Consider the following 24831-nt stretch of genomic DNA (forward strand, 5'->3'; position numbering starts at 1 on the left):
AGCATGGTGTGACAGGACCAAGAGCTACTGCTCCTTCCAGACAGGGCCTTTCCACATCTGAGCCTGTCAGAGCAGAAAGCCGGGAGGGGTGAGGTGACATGGAAAAGAGCCCTGACAGAGCCCTGCATAAACTTTCCATTATGGCTAGGCAATTTTCTATTTGCACTTAAATGCAATAATGTAAATAAACTCCCTGTAACCCTTCCAGGGCTATTTAGGACGTTTGTGAAAACAACCAGCTCCTCTCATCATGAGCCAAGGGATGCGAACACAACAGGCACTTCTCATCTTGGTCTCCACACACTTAATGAAAGTGAAGGATTGTATTCCCTGCACAAAAGCAGAATTGTGTTTCAGGGCTGGGGGTGTGAACTCCATGCAATTTTCTGGCAGTATAAATAATTGAAAGCTGAGTACGATTAGGGGAGAGTGACAACATAGTGCAGGGGGTGGGACTGTCATGCCCAAGGTTTTGGGGCTTGGGTGCTTCAGGGAAAAAAAAGGCCATGGAAAAATCCTGCCAAGGAATTTAATTTTCACACAGATGTTCCAGAAAAAAAAGAAAAAGGTTGATCTTGATCTCTAGTAAGAGGAAATATGCTAATAAAGTGGCACTTGGAGAATTTGCTGCCTGTGTGAGGCCAGCAGCCCCAAAGATGTAGCTTTGGCTGGGGCCGGTCCCACAGCCAAACCACTCCTGTGTTTTATTGTTCCAGCAAACAAAACCTGGAACAAGGGTAACAAACAAGAGGGCTGCTCCCAAGGCTGAGCTTAAAGTCCTGCTGTGGAGATCTGTGAGGAGAGCTTCCAACGGCAAAATAATGTAGATGGAGGAGGGATAACACAGGAGGTATACACTGAGCCTTTATGCACTCTGATGAAGAAAGGCTTTTAGGCCCAGTTTTTATCATGATTCCTCATAATGCCTTGTATGAGACATGGTCCAGACACAAAACCAGCACATCTGGGCCTCATACCAAAGCCTTCCACCATGCTTCAGAATTTTGGGGATTTTCAGGCATGTTTTTAGATTTCCACTAGCACCACAACCTTGCAGGGACTCACACTCCTGATACATTGGATTTTTAACATGTAAAGCAACCAACAGCCATGAAAATAAGTCTGAGTCCTCCACAGCTATTACAAATCAATTCAGTTCATTAGGAAGAACTTGTTGCTTTTCCTCTCTGTGGCTGTATCCAGGAGAGCCCTTACCACAGCACAGGTCCTCCAACATCCTCACTGTCTCCAAACCAGCAATAAGTGGGGGATGGTAAGAGCACCTTATACAAACCAAAACTCTAGAAAGCAAGGGAATAATTCCAGAAAATAACACTTTTGACCAATTTCACTGTTTTCAGTGTCTGGTAGAGGCAGACCATGTACAGTAAAAAGGACACAGCTAAGAAGTCAACAACCTCTTTGTGATGCTCCCAGTATTTCTTTAAAAACCCCAAACAAACAAAACTCATTTGCCTAGCTATATATAGAGCCCAGCCCACAGAGACAGAGTGGCATGGGTATCACCTCTGTTCTTGCCTTGCTGCTGTCACACCCTGAGGAGTTGGCTAAGCCACCATCTCACTTTCTAAGGTCATCCATGTCCTGGCCAGAGAGGTGGATTGGTGCTGAGCAGCAAACATTTCCCTGTAGCCACCCTGCAGGAGATTCCCATGCTGCAGATTAGGGGCAATATCCAAGTGTCAGCTTTATGCTCCAACAGAACCCAAGTGAAGAAGTACAAAAGGGAAGGTTCCCATAGGCTGGGTCACCTTCTCAGCTGTGGGTTCTTTGCCATGGTCACTAAATGCATCTCTATTGTAGGTTGGTGGGCACTTGGCCATTTCCTCATCGTGGCCCTCATCTTCGTCTGATGTGTAAATTCTCTTTAAAAACAAATACTGGAAGCTGAACAGATTGTTTTGCCAAGCAAACATTTAAATAATGATAGAAATTAGAATTATAAACCATTCTATTTATTCATTGAACACAAAGATACTTCCCCAAGCCAGCTGGTATCCTAAAGCATTGAGGGTTAGAAGGACAAATGGTATTTAGATAGCTTTTAAATAACTGGAGACAACCATTCTCAGCTCAATAACTATGTCAGCTATTAATTTTTTCCCAGAGGCATCTCAGTTCCCCTGGGAAGGCCTGTTACAAGCTTGCTGCTGGGCTATTTTTCTGAGAGCAGGCATTGAGGGGTCTCTCCAACTGAAGCCAAGTCTTGCAAGCGTGGCTGCACCAGGAGCTCCAGCACAGCTGCCAAAACACAGGAGGCACAGGCAGTCCTCAGAGATGGTGCAGGGCTCCTCCTGGAAATCTGGTTTTCTGCATCCCCTGCAAACCTTGCACTGCAAGTTTCTCCATGCACTGTCTGGGATAACAGCAGCAAACAACTGGCCTGTGTTTACTCAGAAGAGAGGATGTGCCATTTCTCCCCAAGGAGCCAGCACTGACCTTTGGGAACACATGTGTTGACAGACCCATGTTCAGATTTCCTCTGAATTTTCCCAGTCTTGTTTCAGTTTCAATAATGCTCTTAAGGAAGCTGTTTATAAATGGACCCTACAGCTGCTGCAGTAACTCTATCCCCACATTTCCAAGATTATCAAGGATGTCCCTGAAGCCAACCAATGGGTCTGAACCTGATGGGTCAGATGCAGAGCCAGGCCCCTGGTTTGGAGAAGGATTTCACAGCAGCTCTCCACATCTCAACAGCAGGGCCAGGATGCTGAACACCAAGGAAATGGGAACAGGGGAAATGTGATCCTTGCAACCCAAGGCCAGCACAACCCAGAGCAGAGGGAGGCACATGCAGAGCCCAGCAGGACAAACCCCAATTTCACTGTGCACTTGCACCACAGCCTGATGCAGCAACATCTGCCATGCTGTTCCACCCCTGCCCCATTCAACCCCACCAGCTTTTTCCTGCCCGTTTCCTTGGGCACCCTCAGATGCACACACAGCCCAACAAACACTCCCTGAGCTCGTCAGAGGCTGGGAATCCTTTCAGCACAAACCTCCCACGCTGCGAGAGGGGCAAGCTGCATCTCGCATGGAGCCACAGCAGCAGCCCTCCTTCCCTCCCTGCCCTGCCCTGCCCTTCCCACAGTGCCAGCAGGAGCTCTGCACAGGGTGGCACCTGCAGAAGAGAGGGTCACCCACTGCAGAGTGACCCTGCTGCTCTGGATGGCTGGGAAGGCCAGTGGGAGACTGCTCACTCTGCTAAAGAGGCCTGGTGGGTTGGGGTTAGGAGTCAGCATTTGCAAACACAGGAGAACACTTGCCCCATTGCATTCTTACCTACACTCTTCACCACTGCCAAACTTAGTGCATGCTTGAACTTGTCCATTTACCACTCCTGCAGAGCTAAAAGCACGAACAACACGAAATATCAGAGGCCCTACAAAAACAATCATTACTGAGTTAGACTGCACTGGACCACCAGAATTAGGGCTGTAGTTCTCCACTTGGGCAATTAACCCAGACTAACTACTGGAGTGAATATACACAATTCCATCAGAATCACAAAATTCCCTCTTTGCTCTGTCCCAGAAAGCCTGCATGCCAAAGCCACCAGGTCCTGTTTCAAATCACAGTAACCCAGTGAAATCCAGGGTTCCCAGGCACATGACACAGTTACAACCAAACTGGGAATGAGAGTGGACATTACCATATTTGATACAGCTTGGGGTAATGAGAAAGGGATGTTGTTATAGAATAGCGTAACAGGAGAATGATCAATAGCACAGCAGCGTTTACATGAACTCCAGTCTAAGAAAAGCAAAGATACAAACTGCAATTACCAGGTTTTATATTATCTTTTTTGTTTAATGTCATCTCCAGTGCTCCGTTACTCCATTATAGCATTATAAACAATCAGGATGACCCAAGAAATAACAAATGAAGCTCTTGATGTTTTATCATCTGGATGAAAACAACTTACAGGTCTTTCCTATTACTAATAAAATTCTTGATAGTCTTTACTTTTCAATGTTCTAATTGGCTGCTAGTGAGTTCCTCTTTCTGTGCCACTTTGAAGAAAACCTGCTTAGATCAGCAAACCACGTTGGGCAGATAATATTTTGCTGATACACAGAGCCAGTGCTTGAACAGAGCCTTGTTTATTTGCCTTTTCAATATTGTGACATTTCAGACATCTCCTTGCAGCCAAACCTCCTGTGTGTGTCATTGTGTGGGGAGGCTGAGATCTGCCTGCCCAACATTCCTGCCACGGCTCCGGTGATGCTGCTCCGCTCCGGCACAGCCAGACACACAACGTGGGATGCTGGCATGCTGCTAAATCCAGCTGCTGTGTTCTGCCTTGGAGAAAGCTGCATGACACCTGCTGTGAGAAAGGATCCTCCCCCAGCTCTGCACACAGAGACCCAGCCATCCCCACAGAGAAGAGGGTCTGGTCCCTCTGCTGAGGTGCTGGTCCTGTTCGTGCTCTGACTGCAGGCACTGAGTAGCACAGGCATGGAATCAGAGGAGAACAGCAGGAGTAACTGGATAAAATGCAGCAGATCACCACTGGTGATTGAAGCTGAGAGACCAGGCACAGATCCTTGGTCCCATTTTCCTGCTCACTTTGCTGGGGAGGGGGGTTCTTGGCAGTGGGGCCAGCACCCAGCTGGGGTCATAACAGCCCAAGGTGGCACTGGGCAACTGCAAGGGTGATATGGGGAGAGGGGACAGACACATCCTTCATGCCTACCAGCTGCAAACTTGGTGGTTGTTTTCCAGCCCAGCATGGCCCCTGGGAGGATGAGAGGTGTCTGCATATCCACACTTCTCCACCTGATGCTTTGGGCAATGATTTCCGCACACACTCAACTGCAAATCCCCATTCTGCTGACAGCCTCCAAAAGCACTTTCCAGCAAGAAAAACACGGGGCCTTGCATCTGTAGATGTCTTTCACTGCACAGTGGAAATGCCAGGAGTTATCCTTGCTATCCCAATAAAGGAGTGTCCTTTCTCAGCTCCTTTGGGGACAACAGCAGCATTACTGAACTATCCCCACAGGACAGGATCCTGCAACCACCACCAGCAAATCCATCAATGATGACAGAAGATCTCAAACAGCATCCAGGGAATGTGTCCCAGTGAGACACCAGCCTGTCACAAGGGTCAGCACTACTGACAGGTGATGTTCACATCACTCTCCTCATGCTCCTCCATTCTGTACTGCAGGCAAGGGCAAGAAAACTGCATTCAAAATATTACATTAGGAGGTAGCTTTGACCCCACATGGTGCTCAGGTGCAAATGTCTCCCCAGGGTGAAAGACAACAGATAATTGGATTTGACAAGCAATTTATAGTAATGCTTTCATCTATGCAGAGTTAATTCAATCTTTTCAATCCTATTTAGTGAAACACTGGCACTCACATGTATTCTGCTGCCATCATTTGACCCGTGCTCAGGAGCAGATGGGATTGGTTGCACAATTAAATGATGCAGCAATACCCTAATTTAATTTAAAATCTGTGTTTACAGATATCAGCCCTCACTGAAGCAGCACAGGGCTGACACTTGGCTTGCTGCTTTGGGTTCTGTTTGCTGTACTTCTTACACCTTTGTGGGGCAAACAAATCCTGTGGTAAGACCAGCCTTACTGCCCTATTACTAAACTGAAACACAACCGGACTTCCCAATTCAAGCATATGCACTGCTGAAATAGCACAGCCAAACTCTCCTTGGATTTGAATCCTTGGGACAGAGCAGCCTCTTACTGCCTGCAGTGCCTAATAGAATTTGCAAAGAAGTATCTTAAAAAATGCAGTTTCTACTAATGCTGCAGCTCTCAAAACCACTGAGCCACTTCCCACAGAGACAGCTGTCTGGGGAAGGGTGGGCTCTTTTTTAAAGAAACATGAAAATGGAGTAGTGACATTAATTATCTGTATTCCTCCCTCCTTGCTCCTGGGCAGCCCCCGGGTTTCCCCATGGGTGGGATCCAGTGTCACTGTCAATGGCAGCCACGGCAGCCCTGATTAAGTCATTACAAGTCAGCCCTTGTTCCTCCACTTCCAGTCAAGAGCAAAGGAGACACGTGCAGCCTTCAGAAGCCCTGAAGTGCAGCTCTGTTGGTGACACAGCAGAGTGAGTGCTGTTGGCAGAGACCTGTGGGCTCCAGCTGTTTTGGACATGAGTGGTGCCCGTGAGTTGGCTGAGCATCACCCCCTGAGGATTTGCTTGGTTCTCTCTAGAAGTGCCACAGGGGGATAAGCAGGGATATTATCAAAGAAGATTGATTATGCTGAGACCACCTTACCATGCATGGTATCAGATTGCAAACCCCACGTTCAACCAGTGCTAGGTTAGAAGTTCAAGCTTCCAGCAAAAATCTGGAAAGCACAAGTCATCCCAAGATCTGGAGCTAATTTCTCTTTGAGCAAGAATCTCTGCACATCAAGCCATAGATTTCCCAAAATGCAAGGGTTACCCAAAGTCCCCCTTAGTGTTAATTTACTTTTCCAACTCTCTTTGCAGGTTTCATTAGAGCTGGAAACACAAATTTCTATTCAAGATCCAAAGCAGTTTCCTTTGCCTCACCTAAGAGATGCTCAGACATAAACAAAAATCCAGAAAGAATAATAGGAGGGGATAAATAAAAAAACCACCTATCACCTTTGGGAGTCTAAAAGCACATTGTGGCAGCCTGAGCACACAGGGCCTTGTCCCCATCTCACAGCTGGGAAACTGAGGCACAGATGGACACAATGATATAGCACAGAGACATGGCAGGACTGTGGAAATCTCAAGTAACCTCAATTTCTGTAACTCTGCACCTCACACTGCAAGAGCTAAAGAGGCTGTTGTAGGAGGCTGACACTGCTCATGCAGTGTTGGCCCTGACAGAGATCCCTGGGAGGGAAAAGGGTTAAAGAAGGGAATTTTGTTACTTTCTTGTCGTATTTTCTCGTGGGGGGAGAAGTGTCATGCAAGCAGGAGTTTTCCACTGGCTAGGCCCCCTTGCACTTATCAATGGGACCTTTCAGGACTCACTCCCTGATTGAGACATCATTTCCTGTCCAACACACTAACCCCATTGATAACTCCACACTTGATGGGAACTTTTCAAACCTACCAGGAAAGGCCGGGAGACCCAGAACAACATATACATGAAAACAGAACTGGGGTGAAAAGAGAAAGAAGAGAGAAAAAGAAAGAAACAGTTTTGGCCACAATTTGTATGCTGACAAGAAATGTTTGTGACTATGGAGCAGGTATCTTTAGCAGGTACAGCATACACAGAGAAGATGCTGACATTCTCTTAGAGCAGTGGGACTGGCAGGCCTGGCACTTCAGCCCAGTTAGAAATGGAGATGGGCACAAGAGGAAACTTAAGAACATCCCTGTCTTGTCTTCCTGCCACACAGCAAAAAGAAATTAGGACTGGCTGTAGAAATGGTCACATTTCACCCAAAAGGCCAGGAGGCCATAATAACTGATACAGCTTACAAAACAGCCTAGAGACTTCAGGTTTCCAGGTACCAGAAATAAAACAAAGAGGAGCAAAGATGAAACTAGAGCTCTTTAAGATACTCCACACAAGAACCCTTTTTTCCCTAATTTATCATATGAAAAGGCTCAGTGTTACTTTTCAGGACACACCACAGTCAGCTACGTCCTCAAAACCGACCATGAGGACTCACTTGGTATTGTAACATCAGCCCAGCTCCAAACACAAGCTCCAGTCCAAAAATCAACTTTTTCCTCAAAGTTCAAGAGTGTCTCAAACCACAGTTTTTATTTTTACCCCAGGCAATTAGTATTGCTGCCTACAAAGCTACAATGATATAAAAATATCAGCAGATCTGGATTATTGCCAAACAGAACACCAGCCCCAAAGCTCCCCCTGCCCATGCAGGTGCCTGGGAGCACTACCAGAAATGAAGCAGCTGATTCCTGATTTCCAACTCTGGTCAGCAGCTATCCAGCAAGAAAGCTTTTGATGAAATCTAAACATACAGGCACAGAATAGAGGAAAGGAGCTGTACAAAGCAGCAGGAGCCAGGACACTGGCTGGCTGGGTAGATGGTTAGGAAGAGAGACTGGAAAGTTTCCACTGCAATCTGTTACTGAACTGCTGTGGGAGTGTGCAAAAGCTCTGTTGTTTTCAGTTACTTGAGTAAGTAGTTTCTGGGGGCCCAAAATGTAGTGCTCTCTCTGTTTTAAGTGCATCTGAAGTATTTAAAATTAGATCCCCTCTTTAATAGGAACCATTCATGAAAATGTCAGCTTTAAATGTCTTTACACTGCAAGTTACTCACCGTGAGCATACCACCCACTTATCTTATACCCTACAAGGGCAGAGTCTGAAAAGTTTCAAGATCATGACATGTAACAGACCAAACAAGCACAAAGCCTGATTTAAAGGCACTATTAACCCAGCTGGAAACATGACTAGAAGCATGAATAAAAATAATATTTTATGTTAGACAGGACAGACTTACCTGCAGGTCAAAGAACTTGCTGTATCTCCGGTAGATGATCTGGGAAGTCAGGTCAGACCATGTTACATTGATGATATAGACCTGTTCAGGGAAAAGAAAACACAAATCAGCCTGGGCCAAGAAGCACAGGATACATGCAAAGGCGGAACAGCCAACACAGGTTAATTTCAGATCTCACTAGCTGTACCCACTCACAGTGAGGAATATAGCCCTGGGAGCAGGACTAGCCTAAATTAAAGCCTCTTGCAGCCTCCAACACAAGTCTTGGGGGAGTACTCAGAGCTCTCCCACACATCCCCATCAGCAGCTCCCACCGACTTGGCTCTGCGTGGGATAAAAGCTCTAATTGAGGGATGCCACATTTTCTGGTCTATGTTAGCTCACCCTGACTTCTGTCCTCTTTGGAGGGTCCCAGGGCCAGCTACAAGCATGTCTGGGTGAGCTGTTCCACCCCTGCAGCAACAGCTCCTCGGGGGGTGCTGATCTCCAGCCCCACGCTCCAGGCTTGTGGATGGAGCTGTGGCTGCCACCCTTCCCAAGCAAAGAGTGGCTCTGGTTCCACAGGAAATCCAAAGGAAAAGCAGCTCCCCAGGTGCTGTGGAATTACAGCCATGTAACACCATTGTGGAATTCCAGCCATTGCTTCCTCACACCCATACGTGTGTGACAGAAACCAAACCCTGTCACAGCACACAGCCCTTGCTGAGTCACATCAGGGGATGTAAAGCTGGACAGTGAGAGTGACACTGCTTCCTTGCATTGATGGAAATAGCAACAGAAACCTGGAATAAGTCCAGGATTTCCCTTGCCCAACCCTAGTCCATCCCCAAAACAATCCTCTTACAGAAACACCATTTTGCCAGAAGCTGTGATAAAAATGATTCACACACACACATGCACAGAAAAACTTATACATATAAAAACACAAAAATGTTGCCTTTTGACTCTGGTACCTCCAAGATATTTTTTTTAAAAGTTACAAATACACCAGGTCCTGCTCCCTCATACAGTTGTCCTCAGGCCAATGCTGGTCCTGCTGCCTTGATGACAGATACACAACAAGACTTCAATAAACACAGGATGGAGCTATCAAGGGTGACCATGGACATCAATATAATGAAAATCACAGCTAGGAGAGCTCCTGGGCCTTTAAAGCAATTCCCAGGTTTCACATATGGACTGAGATAATGATCTGGCAGAGGAAACAGGAAAGCATTCCTCCTCCCTCAGCCACAGCACTGCAGCAGGAGAGGTCCTTTTGGCCATGGATGCAGAAGTGAAGCTCTCTGTCTCCAGCAATGGATAAGCATCACCCTCTTCTCCACCTCCCCCAAGACACCAGACCATCTTCCAAGCTTCTGATTCAATTGCTTCTGTACTTTTACCAATAAAAATTATTGCATAAAAATCCCTGCAGGGGTGTTGAATATTGGCCTTGACAACACTTTTCCAAGGACCACCAGTGGATGTTTTTTCTTCTTTCCCAGTAGGAGAGGTATCCTCCCAGAAACCACAGAGATCCTGCAGCCATACTTTCCTCTCTGCTTGTTACAACTACATTCAGTCCCCAAGGCATTCTGCTTCCCATCTCCTGCAGCCCAGTTTCATGGCATTCAATAACTGGAGACGCTGAGCACAGGCTGTTAAGGAGATCTGGGGCCTTTCTCATGATTGTATCAAACATATCTGCTCTTCCCACCAGGGCAGAGACCATCAAGGCTGACAAAGGGAAGAGCCTGACTCTCAGCAAACCCAGGTTACTCTGCTGCATCTCATAATTCTCCTGGAAAACCAAACCACCCAACCTCCTTCCTGCAATGCCCATTCAGACAAGGGTGACATCAGCCCTGCCCTGCTGCATGGAGGGGAGACAAGTCTATGTAAAATGAAGATTTCAGGTCCCCTTTAAAGATCTTACCCATGCAGTCAAGGCAGAGGACTCAGAGCCTGGGGAGGAAGCTGCTGTTGCCAATTCTCAGGCCAGCCACACTACACTGAAGAATATTTTTCCATGTGTTTGTTGTGGGAAAAAAAAGTCTGTAGCTTCACTCTGAGCTAATTCACACACAAATATTTCTACTCATCCTCTATCCAACAGCTACTTTCAGATGGAAAACCCATTGGATTAAAAACAGATCCTGACAGATGGGAGCTGAATAGGCTCCAAAAGCAACTTCAGATACTGTAATTCTGGCCCCGAGTTCTCACAAAGGGAATGAGACAGGAGGAGAAACATATTGCACATGTAAATAAAGATTATAATTTTTCTTTCATTATGCATCTTTTCTTCAGAAACTAGAAACAAAACACATATGCCACAGACATCCAGGCACTTTGAATTTCATGGCACTTCAGGCTTCTCTGTGCTGTTCTTCAGAACCCACAGAAACTGTGAGTTCCTGAAATTTTTAACAGCCTACAAGTCTGCTTGTTCAAAGCCTAATCCAAGCAGAAGTCAATCCTACTTTAAGATTCCAGTTTGGTGGTGCAGTAAGTGGCACAATGCCTCCATGACACAAGGAGGGGGAAAGTTGGGTGCACAGGGATATTCTGGGCAAGAGAGAGGATGGATTTATTTGGTGCAGGGAACAGGTGTAGGAGCACCACCCCACTGCATGGTGCAGACACATTCCCAGATCTGAAATTCAGGCTCTGTGGGAATGAAGCTGCCACCGGCTTCAGTCAAGCCAGGATTTTGCTGCACATTTAGGACAGCAATTAAATCTTTTTGAGTCTAAGGTCTCCTCAAGCTCAGTAAGTGATGGATGGGGCAGCATGCAGATACACTGACTATATTTCAAGGGGAGATTACAGCAGAAGCAAGAAAAGCCTTTAATCATAACCTGGTGTTATGTGAAGTGAGAAACCAGTGGACTCAAAATCTGCTTGGTGGGAGACAGGTGCAAAACCTAAACCAGCTATTGATCTTTTTTGCTTGTTTGCCCAAATCAAATTGCTTCCCAAAAGCCATCATTTAAAATAAAGGGGTTTGGTTGAAAAAGATTTGTAAAATGGCAGATTATAAATGCAAGGTCTAGAGGTTTCAGAAGCCTTAGATATCTCATTTCTCTCCCTTAGAGATCTGAGTTTGGAAGTTATTTGCTTCTGCGGCCTTGGTCAGATGCACAACCTTTTCATGAGCAGCAAACATTACATCAGCTTACCTCACCATATTTTTTTTTCCTCAGATCTTAAAATGGGTTGCTGTGAACGTGATCAACAATGTCCCAAGAGAGAGGGAGAAAAGCAGTCCTGGGGGAGCCCAGGGTCATGCAAATGCAAGGGGACAAGGAGGCAGCAGGAAATATCAGATAAATAGGGAGAGTCATCCCATGCTCAACACCCATCAGAGCCAGCATTGCTCTCACAGCCACCTGCAGAGCCAAGGGAAGGCTTTCTGTGGCATCCAGCAACTCCCCAAAACTGAGCCACACAAGGCACCACTCCAAGATGCAGCTGGTCCTGCCCACAAGAGAGTCCCGGCTCCTTGGCACATTCTGTCTTGATAAAAAGATAAAATCAAAGTACCTTACATGCCTGGGAGCAAGCTCTTTCATGTAAGTACAGTGTTTTCCTACACACAACTAAACTGTAATTGAGATTCCAAATTACTACAGTAATTAATTACTAAAGGCAAAGAGACCTGCTTTATGTATCTGCCATGTTTATAACCATAAAGGAGTAAAAATGCAAATGCTATTCAAATGCTTCACCTTAAAAATCTTTAACAAAAGGTCCTTAACAATGAATGAAAATTAAAGTAGAAATTACAAACAACTCACTGCACAATCACTGGGTGCTCCAGCCACTAAGAATGTTCACATTTTAATTTCCCAAGTCCAGTCTTTTTTTGATGTATTATTATATTTTTAAATAAATCCTTCTTCAGAGAAACTAGAAGCTGACTTGAAAGACTGTAGACTATTAATCAGGAACTGAGCTTGATAAGTAGCTCTTAATATTCATGGCTTATGAAAGAAGGTGCAGGGTGCTGTTCCAGCATACGTCACACTGAGACAGCCACGATACACAGAGAATCACCATACAATTTCAGAAAGCTTCAAACCACAAAGAGTAACATCCTACAATTTCAGAAGGCTTCACGCATCTGTCCTTCTTATTCTTTAGCCCAGCCTTTTATACCCTCATGTTGATGCACTGCACCAGTGTGCCCTCTGCTCCCTGTGGTGGTTGGTCAGTGCCCCTGGGCACTCCATGGCTCGTTGTCTTGGATACTGCTCACTTGCTTCTCACAGCTGTACGCATTGGGGATGGGGTTGGCTGCAGCCCCATTCCCAATCACCACACACTGTGTGCCTACAGGGTGCCAGGGGGATTTTATCAGCTGCTAATTATTGTTGTTTAATTCTAGCTCTGGGAAACAACTTCTTTACTCACCACAGAGCAGAAAATTTGTTGTAAACTGAAGTCATCGCTCTCCCTTTACTGTCTACACAAGCAATGAGGAGAGATGACTTCCTACTACAAAACAAATCCACTCTAACGTCACTGGGCATGACCTTATCATTGACTGTCTTGTTTTCACTGGAAAATATCCAGCTCTAGCCAGCACAAACCCCAGAGGTAACAAATTCAGGTTATTCTCATGTGATGTATTTTTCAATTGTTTTTTCAGAGGTTAACATCTTGTTGTCTACAGCCAGATGAGCTGGAGTGGAAGTCAAATGTCTGAAACTGGTTGTCTGATGAGACCAAGATTAGAACATAGACAAATACAGGGGCGATTGGCAAAGGGAAGATTGAAAAGCAGAAACCAGAAATGTACCTGTAATGCACGCATTAGAGAGGGTGTTGTTAACTTCTAATAAGTCATTACAGTAAACATCAGCTATTAAGAGAGTTCTGTGAATGCAAAAGACAACACTATGGTGCAGTTTGGGTGCAGATACCACCACGATATCCCCTTTTATCCTGGAAAATGTCAGCTTCTTCAAAGTCTCCTGTTTAAGTGTTGGATGTTTGTCCTCCTATGAATCAGGTTTGAGTTGGAAAACATACACCTTCTCCCTGTATTCAGATGCTATCATCACCTGTGAGCTGGAAGCTTTCCACCAGCACAGCTCAGCATGTGAATGCTCCCTGCTCCACTTCCATGCAAAGTCAATTCAGCTCTGCAAGGCTTGCAGCACTTTCAGCTGCTTCATTTACCTGGTGGAGTTTGCATTAAAACAACTTAAACTGCAGCAAAGTCAACATCAATCTGTGCCCTAAATTACCAGAGTACAGCCACTGCACCAACTCACTGTTTGCATAACCTTTTAATGTCAAATGTGTGCTGATGAGCACAAATTGGTGCTGGCCCAGATCCAGATTTGAAGTGATATCAGCCTAGGGACAGCAATTTTGGTACCCACAAGACCAAAGCAGCAAAGCTGTTCCGCTTCCTGATGCAGTTTGGTTGATTTTATGTATCTTCCTCCATCCTGTAAGACACTGGCAGCTGGGGTTTCCCGAGGATAAGGGGCCCTGGTGTCCTCAATTTCTGCCCTATACAAGGGCCAGTGTGGCAACAGGAAGAGTGGAATGCTCCAGGAATAAACACAGGGAGTGTAAACCCTTCTCATGCACACATCACCTGTGCCTTCACTTGTGGATCACATCTGACTCTGGATTCAGTGAGCACAGCACAGGCTTCTTGCCCAGCTCACTAACATCCAAAAGGCCCTAAAAATCATTGTGAGACCTGGGAAATTCTCACAGAGGTGAAGTCAGACCCTCAGCCCCAAGCCAGTGGTAAGTCCATCACTGGTGCCATGCAATGAGGTCACCTTTCAGCACGGCGGTCTCTGAGGTACCCCAGCTCAGCTGGGGCAGGGCCAAGGAAGAGCTATTTTCGAAGCCACTCCAGAGCTGTTCTCACTCCAGGGTTTTGAAGACTGAGCTGAGAAACAGAGATGAGACTTGGAAGAAATATGAGACCCGGGGAGCCCCAGACAGGAAAGGTCCTTGCAGGGTGGCTGCTGCCAGGGCAGGATGCCTCAGAGCGGTCCCAAGGAGGGGGTGATGTGGGCTGCACACAGGTGTGGGGCATCTGGCTTTCTCATGCACCAGATGTGCTCTCACAGACACCCCTCTACCCCAGCTCGTGTTTCCATTACCAATGGGGAAAATATAACTGAGAAAAAGACAAAATGACCCAGGGGTCTCATGGACAAATGTTGCTCGTACCTAAGTCTTGGAAGCAAAGCAGAGTTACAGTATGCTGGGAGAGAGCAAACTAACCAGCTCTAGCATTTGCCAGTTCTCATCTGTGAGCTGCCACCATACAGGCAACTAAAGCAGGACACACCAATTCCAGTTCCCATCATAATTTACAAGCTAATTTACAGTCAAAATAAACATACATGTGAGGGGAAAGAAAAAAAAAACGGGGGCGGGGGGATATGAGAGTTTTCCTTTCTCCACATTTCTTTTGTGGATCTTGTTTCACCTCTAAGCTACAGTGTTAAAAGATTAATGCTGCCTCTCTTTTCAGCCATATCACACCAAATCTGTTGTGAGTACACAAAAAACAAACTCCTTTCCTGCTTGTAATCTAGTCATATTCTCAAGACTCAAACTGGGTCCATTCTAGTTTAGAAAACTACACCACTACTGCAACCTATCTGAGCACAGATCTTCCTCTTGGTGGAGCAGTAACCAGGGTGAAATCTGTTCCTCTCTGCCAAATCCCAGTACTTAAAAACAAATGAGAACAGCAAACAACTGCCTCAAGCCAGCCAGCAGACATCCCTGGAACACAGGAAGGGGAACTCACTGGAGTATGGAGGCACCTGGCTGGATGACTCTGCTGGTTTCCTAGCTCCGGGGGGACAGACCAGACACAGAACAGAGCTGTGTCTGGATGACAAATTCAGCTCGTTGTGTCACACAGGCAGAATAAGACAGTACTTACCCTCCCATATTTTTCTCATGCACTGATGAGGTTTTAAAGCCCACAGTTCAAATTCTGATTTAATCTCCAACTTCACCCCTCAGGTTTTTGGCATTTGCCAACTTGAGTTTCTAAACACTGTTTTCAGGCCTTTCCAGCATCTTCCTGCTAAGAAGATGCTGAGTTGTCCCACACAATCAGAGCAGTAAGCCAAAAGCAGAAAACCTCCCTGCTGTATTTCCCTGCATGGCCATGCAAATGACCATGAGAGGCATAAAAAGGTAAAAAGTGGAATCTGCACCCATGATTTGTGGCAGTAACTTGACCAGAGAGCTGCAGAACTGGAACAGCTGGGAGCCCTGCAGCTTGGTTACAAACCACCTCTGAGCCTCTTGCCAGGCTTGTTTGATTACTTAATTTAAGTTCATCCTTGGGGGTGTGTGAGCAGAATATGATGTGTCTAATTCTTGCAGACATGCAGTATCTGTGCTGCATTAGCAGGGTTTTGTTTGCTCTTAACTGATATCCTGGGTCATGTCAAAGACCTGTCAAGGCTATCTTAACTCCAGCATATCCAACAACTACAGCCTACAGAAAGAGAAAAAGAAACAGAATTAGTAATGACTGGTCACTTCTCCACTACCACTTCCCAGCTTCTGGAAGCAGATGAGCAGCTTCCCTGCAAGGGGAGGAGACAAAGGAAGGGGACAGCATCCACCCTTTACAATTACATGTGTGCATGAGGGAGAAGGAGCATCTGTGCAGAGCACAATGAGGACTCATATTTCTGTTTCCAGTCTGTCTCAATCCACCTACATTTACTTTCCACGTGTGATGGAACTATTTGTGAAGCAGAATAACCACAAGACTCAGTTTCTGCCATTTAAGAGTTGTCAGGTTATTAGGAAACAGAACATCTAAGCCTACAGAGCATTAGAACCTTAGAGTGACAAATGTAAAATGGAAACAAGAACATACAGGCTCTCTGTGAAACCTGCCTCCCTTGTGGCCTTCTCAAATACCCTACCCAGGTCTGAAAGAGGTTGTGCAAGGCAAGCAAACAAAAATAATACAGCTGCACTTGGAGGTAAAGATTTTTCAGCTTACTGCCTCTTAAATCTGAATGCCTTCTGACTTTTAAACAATTTTAACTCAAGGCTTGTGTCCTTCTCCTCAGCAGATGGTTGGTGTTTCATGACAACCTTAAAATATGAGCATTTCCTGGTGGAAGAAGAAAATCTCCATTCAAGAAAAGAGAATTGGAAAAAGAAACAATCAACAGACAAAACAGACACTTGAATTTTAAATCCTCCAAGTTTCACTGACCAATTTTGAATACAGGAATTACATCAATTTCACTAAACTGGTTTTAGAGAATGATTTGTATCTGAATTTGTTCTGAAATAAAACCTATCACTCCCAAAGAGTACAGCTTAATGTGGAAGTCCTCGGGGCCAGTGCTGGATGGGGAAGTGAGGTGGAGGTTTTTCTAACCCAATCACTTCTCAGGTTCTACATCATCATGTCAGTTGCAAGGAATAAAACAGACACCAAGGGGAAACAGCACTTTAAAAAAAAACTACTTTCCAATATGAAATTACTTAATTCCCCCATCCTTCTTCTCTACCAAGGAACAAATATTAAAAACTGACTCAAAACTGGCTTCAACCTTCTTCAACTGAAATGAGTTTTAACAGGAAAGTATTGAGGCAGACATGAGCATTTTTAAAATCACTCCTTAGTTTACAACGCATCTTGCAATGTTCAGCTGTGAGAGATCACTCTGCTGTGATCAGCAATGATGATCATTCAGATGAGGGCAATGTTTGTATATTAAATCCAATTCTGGTCCAAATGGGTACAACCTGCATCTGATTTTGACTGCCATTACAGCATCATTAGACTCACAGAAGCCAACAGGAAGAGTTTAATTTCCTTCATGGTGCTGGATCAAACCTCACATGAAAGCAAGATTGGTAAAGTATCAGAAGGATGCTGCCAAATTGAAGAGGCTTATGAGAGAAGCAGCTGAATTAATTTTGGCCCAAGAGGAATTGACTTGAGGGATGTTCAAAATAGGACAAGCATAGCTCTACTCAAATTTCCGGCAAAGGGATCTTTGTCATCGAGTGCCCTGGGGCCAGGGATACAGGAATAGCTTGGTCAAATAAGAACTAACAAAAACCTGCTTGCTGCTGTTAAGCGCATCAAGATTGACACGACAGAGAGACAAAATACAACCTGGAAATTGCTGTTTTCTACGTGCCTCAACCACCTCTGCACCGAGTTATTTGTGCCTGTGGGAGTTCTTTTGGAGCACCTCCCTGCTCTGAGGACAAGGGTCCTTCTACATTGTACCAGCAGGCCTGGGCTGATGCATTTTCCCATCTGTGGAGCTCATGCACAGTGCTGGAGCAGGCACAGCTTGTGGCCACATGCAGACCCAGCACACCATGGTGCTGCCCAGCCCATTTCACACAGCCCCAGAGCGGCTCTGCTGCAGCTACAGACCCTCACTAGCCCAAAGGGCGAGTGCTCCCTGCCCAGGCTGCCTTGTGGCTGCAAAGAGGCGGTGTTGCTACAGCCCAGCCTCCCTTCTGGCTCCCAGCATCCAGGATTCCTGCTCTGCAGCAACACTTGCATGTAGTTTATATTAGCATGCAAATCTTCCGGCTTTGATTTGTAACCTTACGTATGACCCCCAGATGCAGCGGTTGGAAAAGCAAAGCAAGGGCCTGGGAAAACGAGCAAAACTCCTCCAGGCCCTTCCAGAACAATGACAAAGCTCTGGGACATTCTTAGTCCAAATAATGGAAATCTCCTGGGATTTTGCCATAGAATTGTGGGATTTTTTTTCTTCTCATTTTGAGTAGAGGGAAATAAAAAGTTCATATAAACCAAGAGACCCTCAGATTCACAAAGCCGGACCTGAGGGGCACAGTACTCTAAGTGTGAAAAAAAAACAACTCTGAAACAAACTCTTCTAGTTTCTATCCTGTTTGTGCAACTACGTTTTTCATGCATGACTAAAGGATAAAACTTGAGGTGCAATCAACATCAACCAGCAAAGCATTCCAGAACTGCCAGCATAACATGCTGACAGATCACAGAATGGTGTGGATTGGAAAAGACCTTGAATATGATCTAGTTGCAACTCCCCTGCCATGGGCAGGGAAACTGTATTTGCATTTTAAATGCAAAATGATAAAAGAGCAACTGAAAAAAGGAGCTATCCTCAAAATATAAACACCATTCTGCAAATGTTCAATGCACATAGATCTTTAATTATACTGCATGACTACATCTATATATATCTATAAAAATATAAAAGAATGAATGTTCTTTACAGAACAATTCTAACCATGTAAAACCAATTCCTGGAAAAAAGGGAACAAATTTCCACAGCCCCTGAAAGACGCAATGCTGAAGTCACTGGAAAAATGTCTTTCACTGTAGTGACCTTTGACTTCAGGCTTTAGAGAAATCTATGCTTCTTGTGGGGAGAAGAGTGAAAGAAGAAAATTATTTTGTGTCCTAGTCTTGCAAACAATGACTGAATTGCACTGCAAAATGCCTAAGAGGCAAACATGGAGCACCCTCCTTATTCCAGCCCTCAGCCCCTGGCCTTCTGGCCCAACCAGGAAAACTGATGCAAGAGTCCAGTGCAGAATGGATTCCCTCCCGGTAGGGCATGGCACTCAATTTAACACAAAATTACCTTCTTCCTGTGGACCTTCAGGGTTTACAGGAAGATACTGTGCCAAATCCTCACACCCTCAATCACTGCCTGTTTGCTAAGCTGAACTATTGTCTCTGCCCTTTCCTTCCCTCCTACTCTTCTCACAATCATCCTCCTTTTCCCATGCTTGACTTCCTGCCTCCCCACTTGCAGGAGCAGCCTCTCCAGCCCCAGCCATGCAGGACTGTCACAGGCAGTGCAAACCCATCCCTCTCCAGCTCTGCAACCTGGCCCATACACAGGGACAGGGACACAGCCATGCCCAGCAAGTTCCAGACTGCCTTTAGCCAGCACCCCAGGAGGAGCGAGCACTGCTCCGCCCTGCCGGGATGCACAGAGATGGGAGAGATGGGAGATCTGCTTTGTTCAGCCCAGAGCAATACCAGGCTTTGGGTATTTCTGCTCAAAATGTTGCTCCCTTTAAACCCTGCAAATATAAGGATCTGGTGATAGGAAAAGCTCTTTAACTGCTGGACACAGGGATGGCTGCTGGACAGGACAGTCACATTTCACCCCCGTCACCCACTGCCTTGCTTCACCCCCAGCTGAGGAACTGGGAGATGAGTCTCCAGGCTGTACTGCAGCCAGAGGAGTCCTACTGACCTGCACTGCCCACCAACCCAGCCTGCTTCTCTGCAGTTTGTACATGGGGTACAAAGGAGATGGGCCCCTAAAAGAATGCTAAATTAGGGTAGGTGGTGATTATCAGCAGTTGTGACCATACTGCCAAAGGATCTGATCACCAAATCCAGCCCCATACCTGGCTCATGGCCTGGCACAAGCCACCACCTGAGCTCCTGCTGTGAGCCTGGACTCTTTCAGTGTAGGGGTGAAGAACACTCCCAGGGATTTTCAGTCACTCTAAGCTGGGCTTTGTCACTTGCACAGCTTCTCCCCATAAAAAAACTCCACATCTTCTCTGGAGACATGCACTGCTGTTTGGAAATGCAGCTTCTGCCAGAGATGCCAGGGTGGCAGTGGCTACACTAATTCCTTCTTGTTTCACAGCTCAGGCAAAAACCTCACTTACCCTGGGAATTACTAATTTTTGGAAGGAAGGTATGTGGCTGCAAGTCAGCATGTGCCCCATTAGAAATAAGCTTTTTAGGGCCTTGCCCATATTATATGTTCTATCAAAATCACTAATAGAACATGAATCAGCAAAATGATTTATAAGTTTACATTTCTGTCAAATTCGGGGCTTACAGTGCTTGAGAACAATAAACAAACCTCTTCCTTTCATTCCCAAGCCTGAATGTTCTCCCACTCTTAGCCACTTAAAGGGAATTATGTATATTGCACAGACAGAAACTCTATTAAATCTGCTAAAATGTCCACCCAAAGCCCAGAAAGATCACTGACTGTAACAGCAGGCTTTCAAGACCTAATACAGCTGCACTCAACACATCAGCACCTGGAGACAGCAGGAATTTGCTAGGGAGAATTTGAAGAAAAAGCCCTAGCTTTATGCAGCCCTACACTGGGATCTCAAACTGGCCAAAGCTACTCATCTCAGATCCCTGTCTAGGTAGGTGGCAAGGGTACACATCCATCTCCAGAGGTGCCTCTTCCTCTGCCTGCAGGAAGAGACAAATCCAGGCAGACATCTAATGCCTACCAGGCTGAAGTTAAGGTGGATGAACAGTAAGGAAAGGCCCTCATGGTGCAGAGATGCCCAAATTGACACCAACCTGTGTCTCCTCTATGATGCAGCACGATCAGTCCAAAGCAGCTTGACTGGGTCAGCTCACTCACACGAAGAGCCCCAAATCTTTGCTGGGCTCATGAGCTCTGGCCCAGCACCACTGGTAGTGATGTAACACTTCCACGTGCCTGACCCTTTAAAAAAAACGAGGATTTGACTCCAATCCTCATTCAAAAGATTCAAAGTTTTTAACCTGGGTCCCCAGAGTGATTCTGAATTCTAATTTATGAAGCGCTGAACAGGAAGGAGCTGGAGGCAGCACTGTAATTTAGCACGAGGCAGAGAGGCAAAGGGCAGGGAGAGACAAGCCCTGCAGCCACCTCTGCTCCAGGGCTGCCTGGCCAGGGGGCAAGCTGAGCTGAAATCCCTCAGCCCCCTGTGCAGGGCATGAAGCAGTGGGCTGAATGCCACAAAATGCAGGAGGTGTGAATTACAGCATCTTAACTCACACCCTGAAGTGTCTTATTGCAAAAGGGCTCCTGGCAGAGGTAGGATTTTTTATTTCCAATGTTGTAATTCCCCTGTCTCTTCCCTCTCCCCCACAACCACCCCTCCAGCAGAGGTACATCCAAAGAGGATCAAATCTCACCCTCCTCAGCCCTGTGAAATGCAAGCAGAACTTGGCCCACTGTGCCTTTTCTTAAGGCTTCAGCAATATTAAATTAATACTCTTTAAATATGAAACACTTGTTGCCTTGGAACAACACAAAGATGGATGTAAAATCACTGGATTCACAGATGGGTGCAATGGGTGGGCTCTGCTGACAGGGAAAGCATCCCATGCTCTAGCAGAATGCCTCCCTTTCCATCTTCCACACACCCTCTGTGGCAGGGGCAGATGGGCTGCCACGAGGTGCAAGGAGAGCTCTCGGGTCAGGGCCTTGTTCTCCAGCTCTGTTTGCAGGCTGCTGCTGGGAGCTGGCTTCCCCCTGCATGCTCACAGGTAAAAATAAATCCTTGCCCACACACCAGCAGATGTAGACTGTCAAATGTGAGGGCCTGTCCTCAGCAATTCCACTGGGCCACTAGCTCCAGGATTTGCCCTGGTCTGCCTCGGGAAGAAGGAACGGACATCCTGGACATCCCCTAGCTGGAGCAGCAGGGTGATCCATCACTCCAGGGCCAGGAGGATAGATTCCATGGTTGAAAAAAACCAAAATCTGGGGCAAAAATCTGCTCACAAGTCAACCAAATTCCACTGGAAGCAGCAAACATGGAGTAAGTGTTCCACAAGGCATCCCAAATCCTGTCTGACACAGCCCCTGTGGCTGCCCTCACTTGATGGAAGGGACAAAGTCAGACAAAATGATGGCAGGAGCTCTACCAGACGAGAAAGCCACAGGCTTGGGTGCCAGAGAGACACCACCAGGCTCCCACAGTCTCTCCTCCCTTTAACCATCCAAATTGCTCCTGAGGGTAAGCAAAGGAGGCCAGTTGGAGAACAGACTGGTAGTTTCAGTGGAGGATAACCACCAGCCCTGAGACGTGGCTGACCACAGGGCAAAACCACAGCCCCATCAGCATTCTCCAGGAGTGTCTCAGACAGCCCAGGACTGCCCTGGATGGGACAGACCAGAGTACAGCTTGGGCTGTGTGGCTGTGTCCCATACTGTCTGTGCTCCAGACGACACGATTTCTGCTCCCCCAGCTGTCTGGGAGGCTTCTCCACCAGCAACACAAAGACAGCCAAAATGTTCCTCAAGGCTTGTAAATAAGGAGGCACACCTCACTTGGTGGTGAGATTTTTCTTGTTCTCCATGGTCACAAGAAAACCCTTTTCTGAACACTGAGATGAGTGATTTGCTTTGGTCCCATGGATAAATGTCATCTCCTCAGGACAGGAAATCTTCCTAGAAAGTGTAGGGCAGAGACTGAACAGCCTGTGCAGATCACAACAGCAATCCCTTGGAGACTCAGCCTGCCAGGGCACTGAAGGACACAGTAAACTTCCAGAAAGGGCCTTAATTCCAGAGATATCAATGGGATTTAAGTGTGCACTGAACTCTTGTCACTGATCTGCAGCCTGTGACCATCAAGGCCTTCCTCTGTGTCCCTTTGTCCCAAGAAGTGAGAAATTACAGTGCCTGGACTTCTACAACTGCTGATTTGGGGGCTCTGTGAAAATTCTAACTTGCTGAGTATCATCCTTCTACTATAATTCTGGGCTTTCCCCAAAGCAGCCCATGCAGTTGCTCTACACCCCTGACCAACAGTGCTTTTCCAGCCTTGCAGAGATGAGCAGGAACCCTCCAGCCCAACATCTCCACAACTCCAGCACACACAAATTGCTCCCATACTCTATTTTCACACATCACTCGCAACCTGCCAACTTTCAGCTGGAGATGACTGAATCCTCTCCATATTGGCTCACTTCTTGCCACAGCTGCAGCAGCCTACACAAGCTTCCAACCCTTGTTAAACCTCACTAGCTGTGGATGCCAGCCTGACAGCAGTGCAGCCTGGGGAGGGATGAAGCAGCCCCTCCATGGTGGCAGGAAAGCCAAGCCATGGCTGCAGTCACTCAGCAGCCAGAACTCTGTGGAGAGGCTGCCACCAGGAGAGGCTGCCACAAGGCTTTGGTGTCACCTGCACTGCCTCTTAGCTTGAAACCACAAAAAGCCACAGCCAGCCCCCCAGATCAGCAAACCACTATCACAGCAAGAAATCACAGAAAACAGAAAACAAAGTCACGCTTCTACCTGTTTAGCCCCATTGCAGGCCCATGGATTTAAGAAGCAGGACAGCCAAAACAGGCTGAATTTTTTTCAGGAGTTCAGAGAAATCCCATCTGCAGATGTGGCCTCTCAAACAGGTCCATCAGCACACTTGGAAACACCTGAGAGGCTGACTGGAGACCCATCTACCCTCTCACTGACATGGGAGTCCTCCTTAGCTAAAAACCAACTCCAAAGCACCACTGAACTACAAATCTCCTTGGCAGGGTAAATTATTGGAGCATGATTTAAAAGTGAGCTCTGAAGTGAGGGAGCTCAGCCAACCCCTGCATCTGGCCACAATATTGAGAGTCAATCCCCTAGTTAACAACCTCAGACTCCATCGAGGTGTGACATTAAAAAACAACCCAAATAATATCCCAGCCATGTCATTTTATTCTTTTTTTCCCTTGAAAGGACATCTGGCATGCAAGCCTTGGGTTTTCCCTCATCCCAGAAAAACCAACAGCCACATTTTCCAGAGGTCTCTTTTCCCTACCCAGGGAGTGGAAGGGATGCAGTCAGTTAATGCATGGCTCCTAACATTTTTCCAGCGAGATGGTTGGACTCCCATTCCCTTCTGCCATGGAGGAACACAGCTGCCATAATCAGCCTGTAGCTGGGAAGGGGATGGAAATACCATTCCTGTCACTGCTGCATAAAAATCAGCAGCTGACACTGACAGATTGCAATGAACCTATAACCCCCTTTAAGAAGGTAAAGCATCTCTCTTATCTCCCATAGAAAAACCCTCCAGAAACAAGTGTCTCAGGCTGCACATATCTATTTATAGCAATAGTCTGTAGATCTGTTTTATAGATCTACAGAGTGTAGATCTATACAAGCAAAGCTTCCTCCATGTCCAGGCTCTTGCATGTACCTTTGTAACCCCTTTAGAAAAGCAATTTCAGGACTGCTCTGGTGAAGTAAACACTGATTTCAGTTGCACAGTGTGAGGGCTGCAGCTCTTGTGCTCCCAACAAATGTTCTGTCCTAGCAGGCAACAAACCTGGTAACAGTGGAAAATATTTGTGCAGCCTCTTCTGTTTTTAGGTTGACATGAGCTGAAATTCTCTTCCAGCTCCATGTTCTTGTGAATTTTTTCAGCTGCCAATAAACCATCTTTTCACCAGAAGGAGCTGTGGAAATGGGCTCAGATATCTATCACAGCTCCAGCAACCTGACCAAACTCCTCAGGACAAAACCAGGTAGGACTCAGACCAAGCCAAGCAACAAAACTACTTTAGCTCCTACCCTCAAGTGAGCACGGGGCCAAGGGCCACTAATGCCAGTGGGATTGATGTGAGGATGGA

General features: G+C 46.3%; 1 protein-coding gene across 4 annotated transcripts in view; it reads right to left on the reverse strand.

The window, feature by feature from the left end:
- SH3PXD2A (SH3 and PX domains 2A) overlaps positions 1-24831 on the reverse strand; it is a 235230-nt gene that overhangs the window by 184165 nt on the left and 26234 nt on the right. For all 4 annotated transcript variants that reach the window (XM_030951063.1, XM_030951064.1, XM_030951062.1 and 1 more), the window contains exon 2: positions 8466-8546. In XM_030951063.1, coding sequence (XP_030806923.1) covers positions 8466-8546 — 81 coding nt within the window. The remainder of the gene's footprint in view (positions 1-8465; positions 8547-24831) is intronic.

Source organism: Camarhynchus parvulus, chromosome 6 (assembly GCF_901933205.1).
Source record: "Camarhynchus parvulus chromosome 6, STF_HiC, whole genome shotgun sequence".
NCBI lineage: Eukaryota > Metazoa > Chordata > Aves > Passeriformes > Thraupidae > Camarhynchus > Camarhynchus parvulus.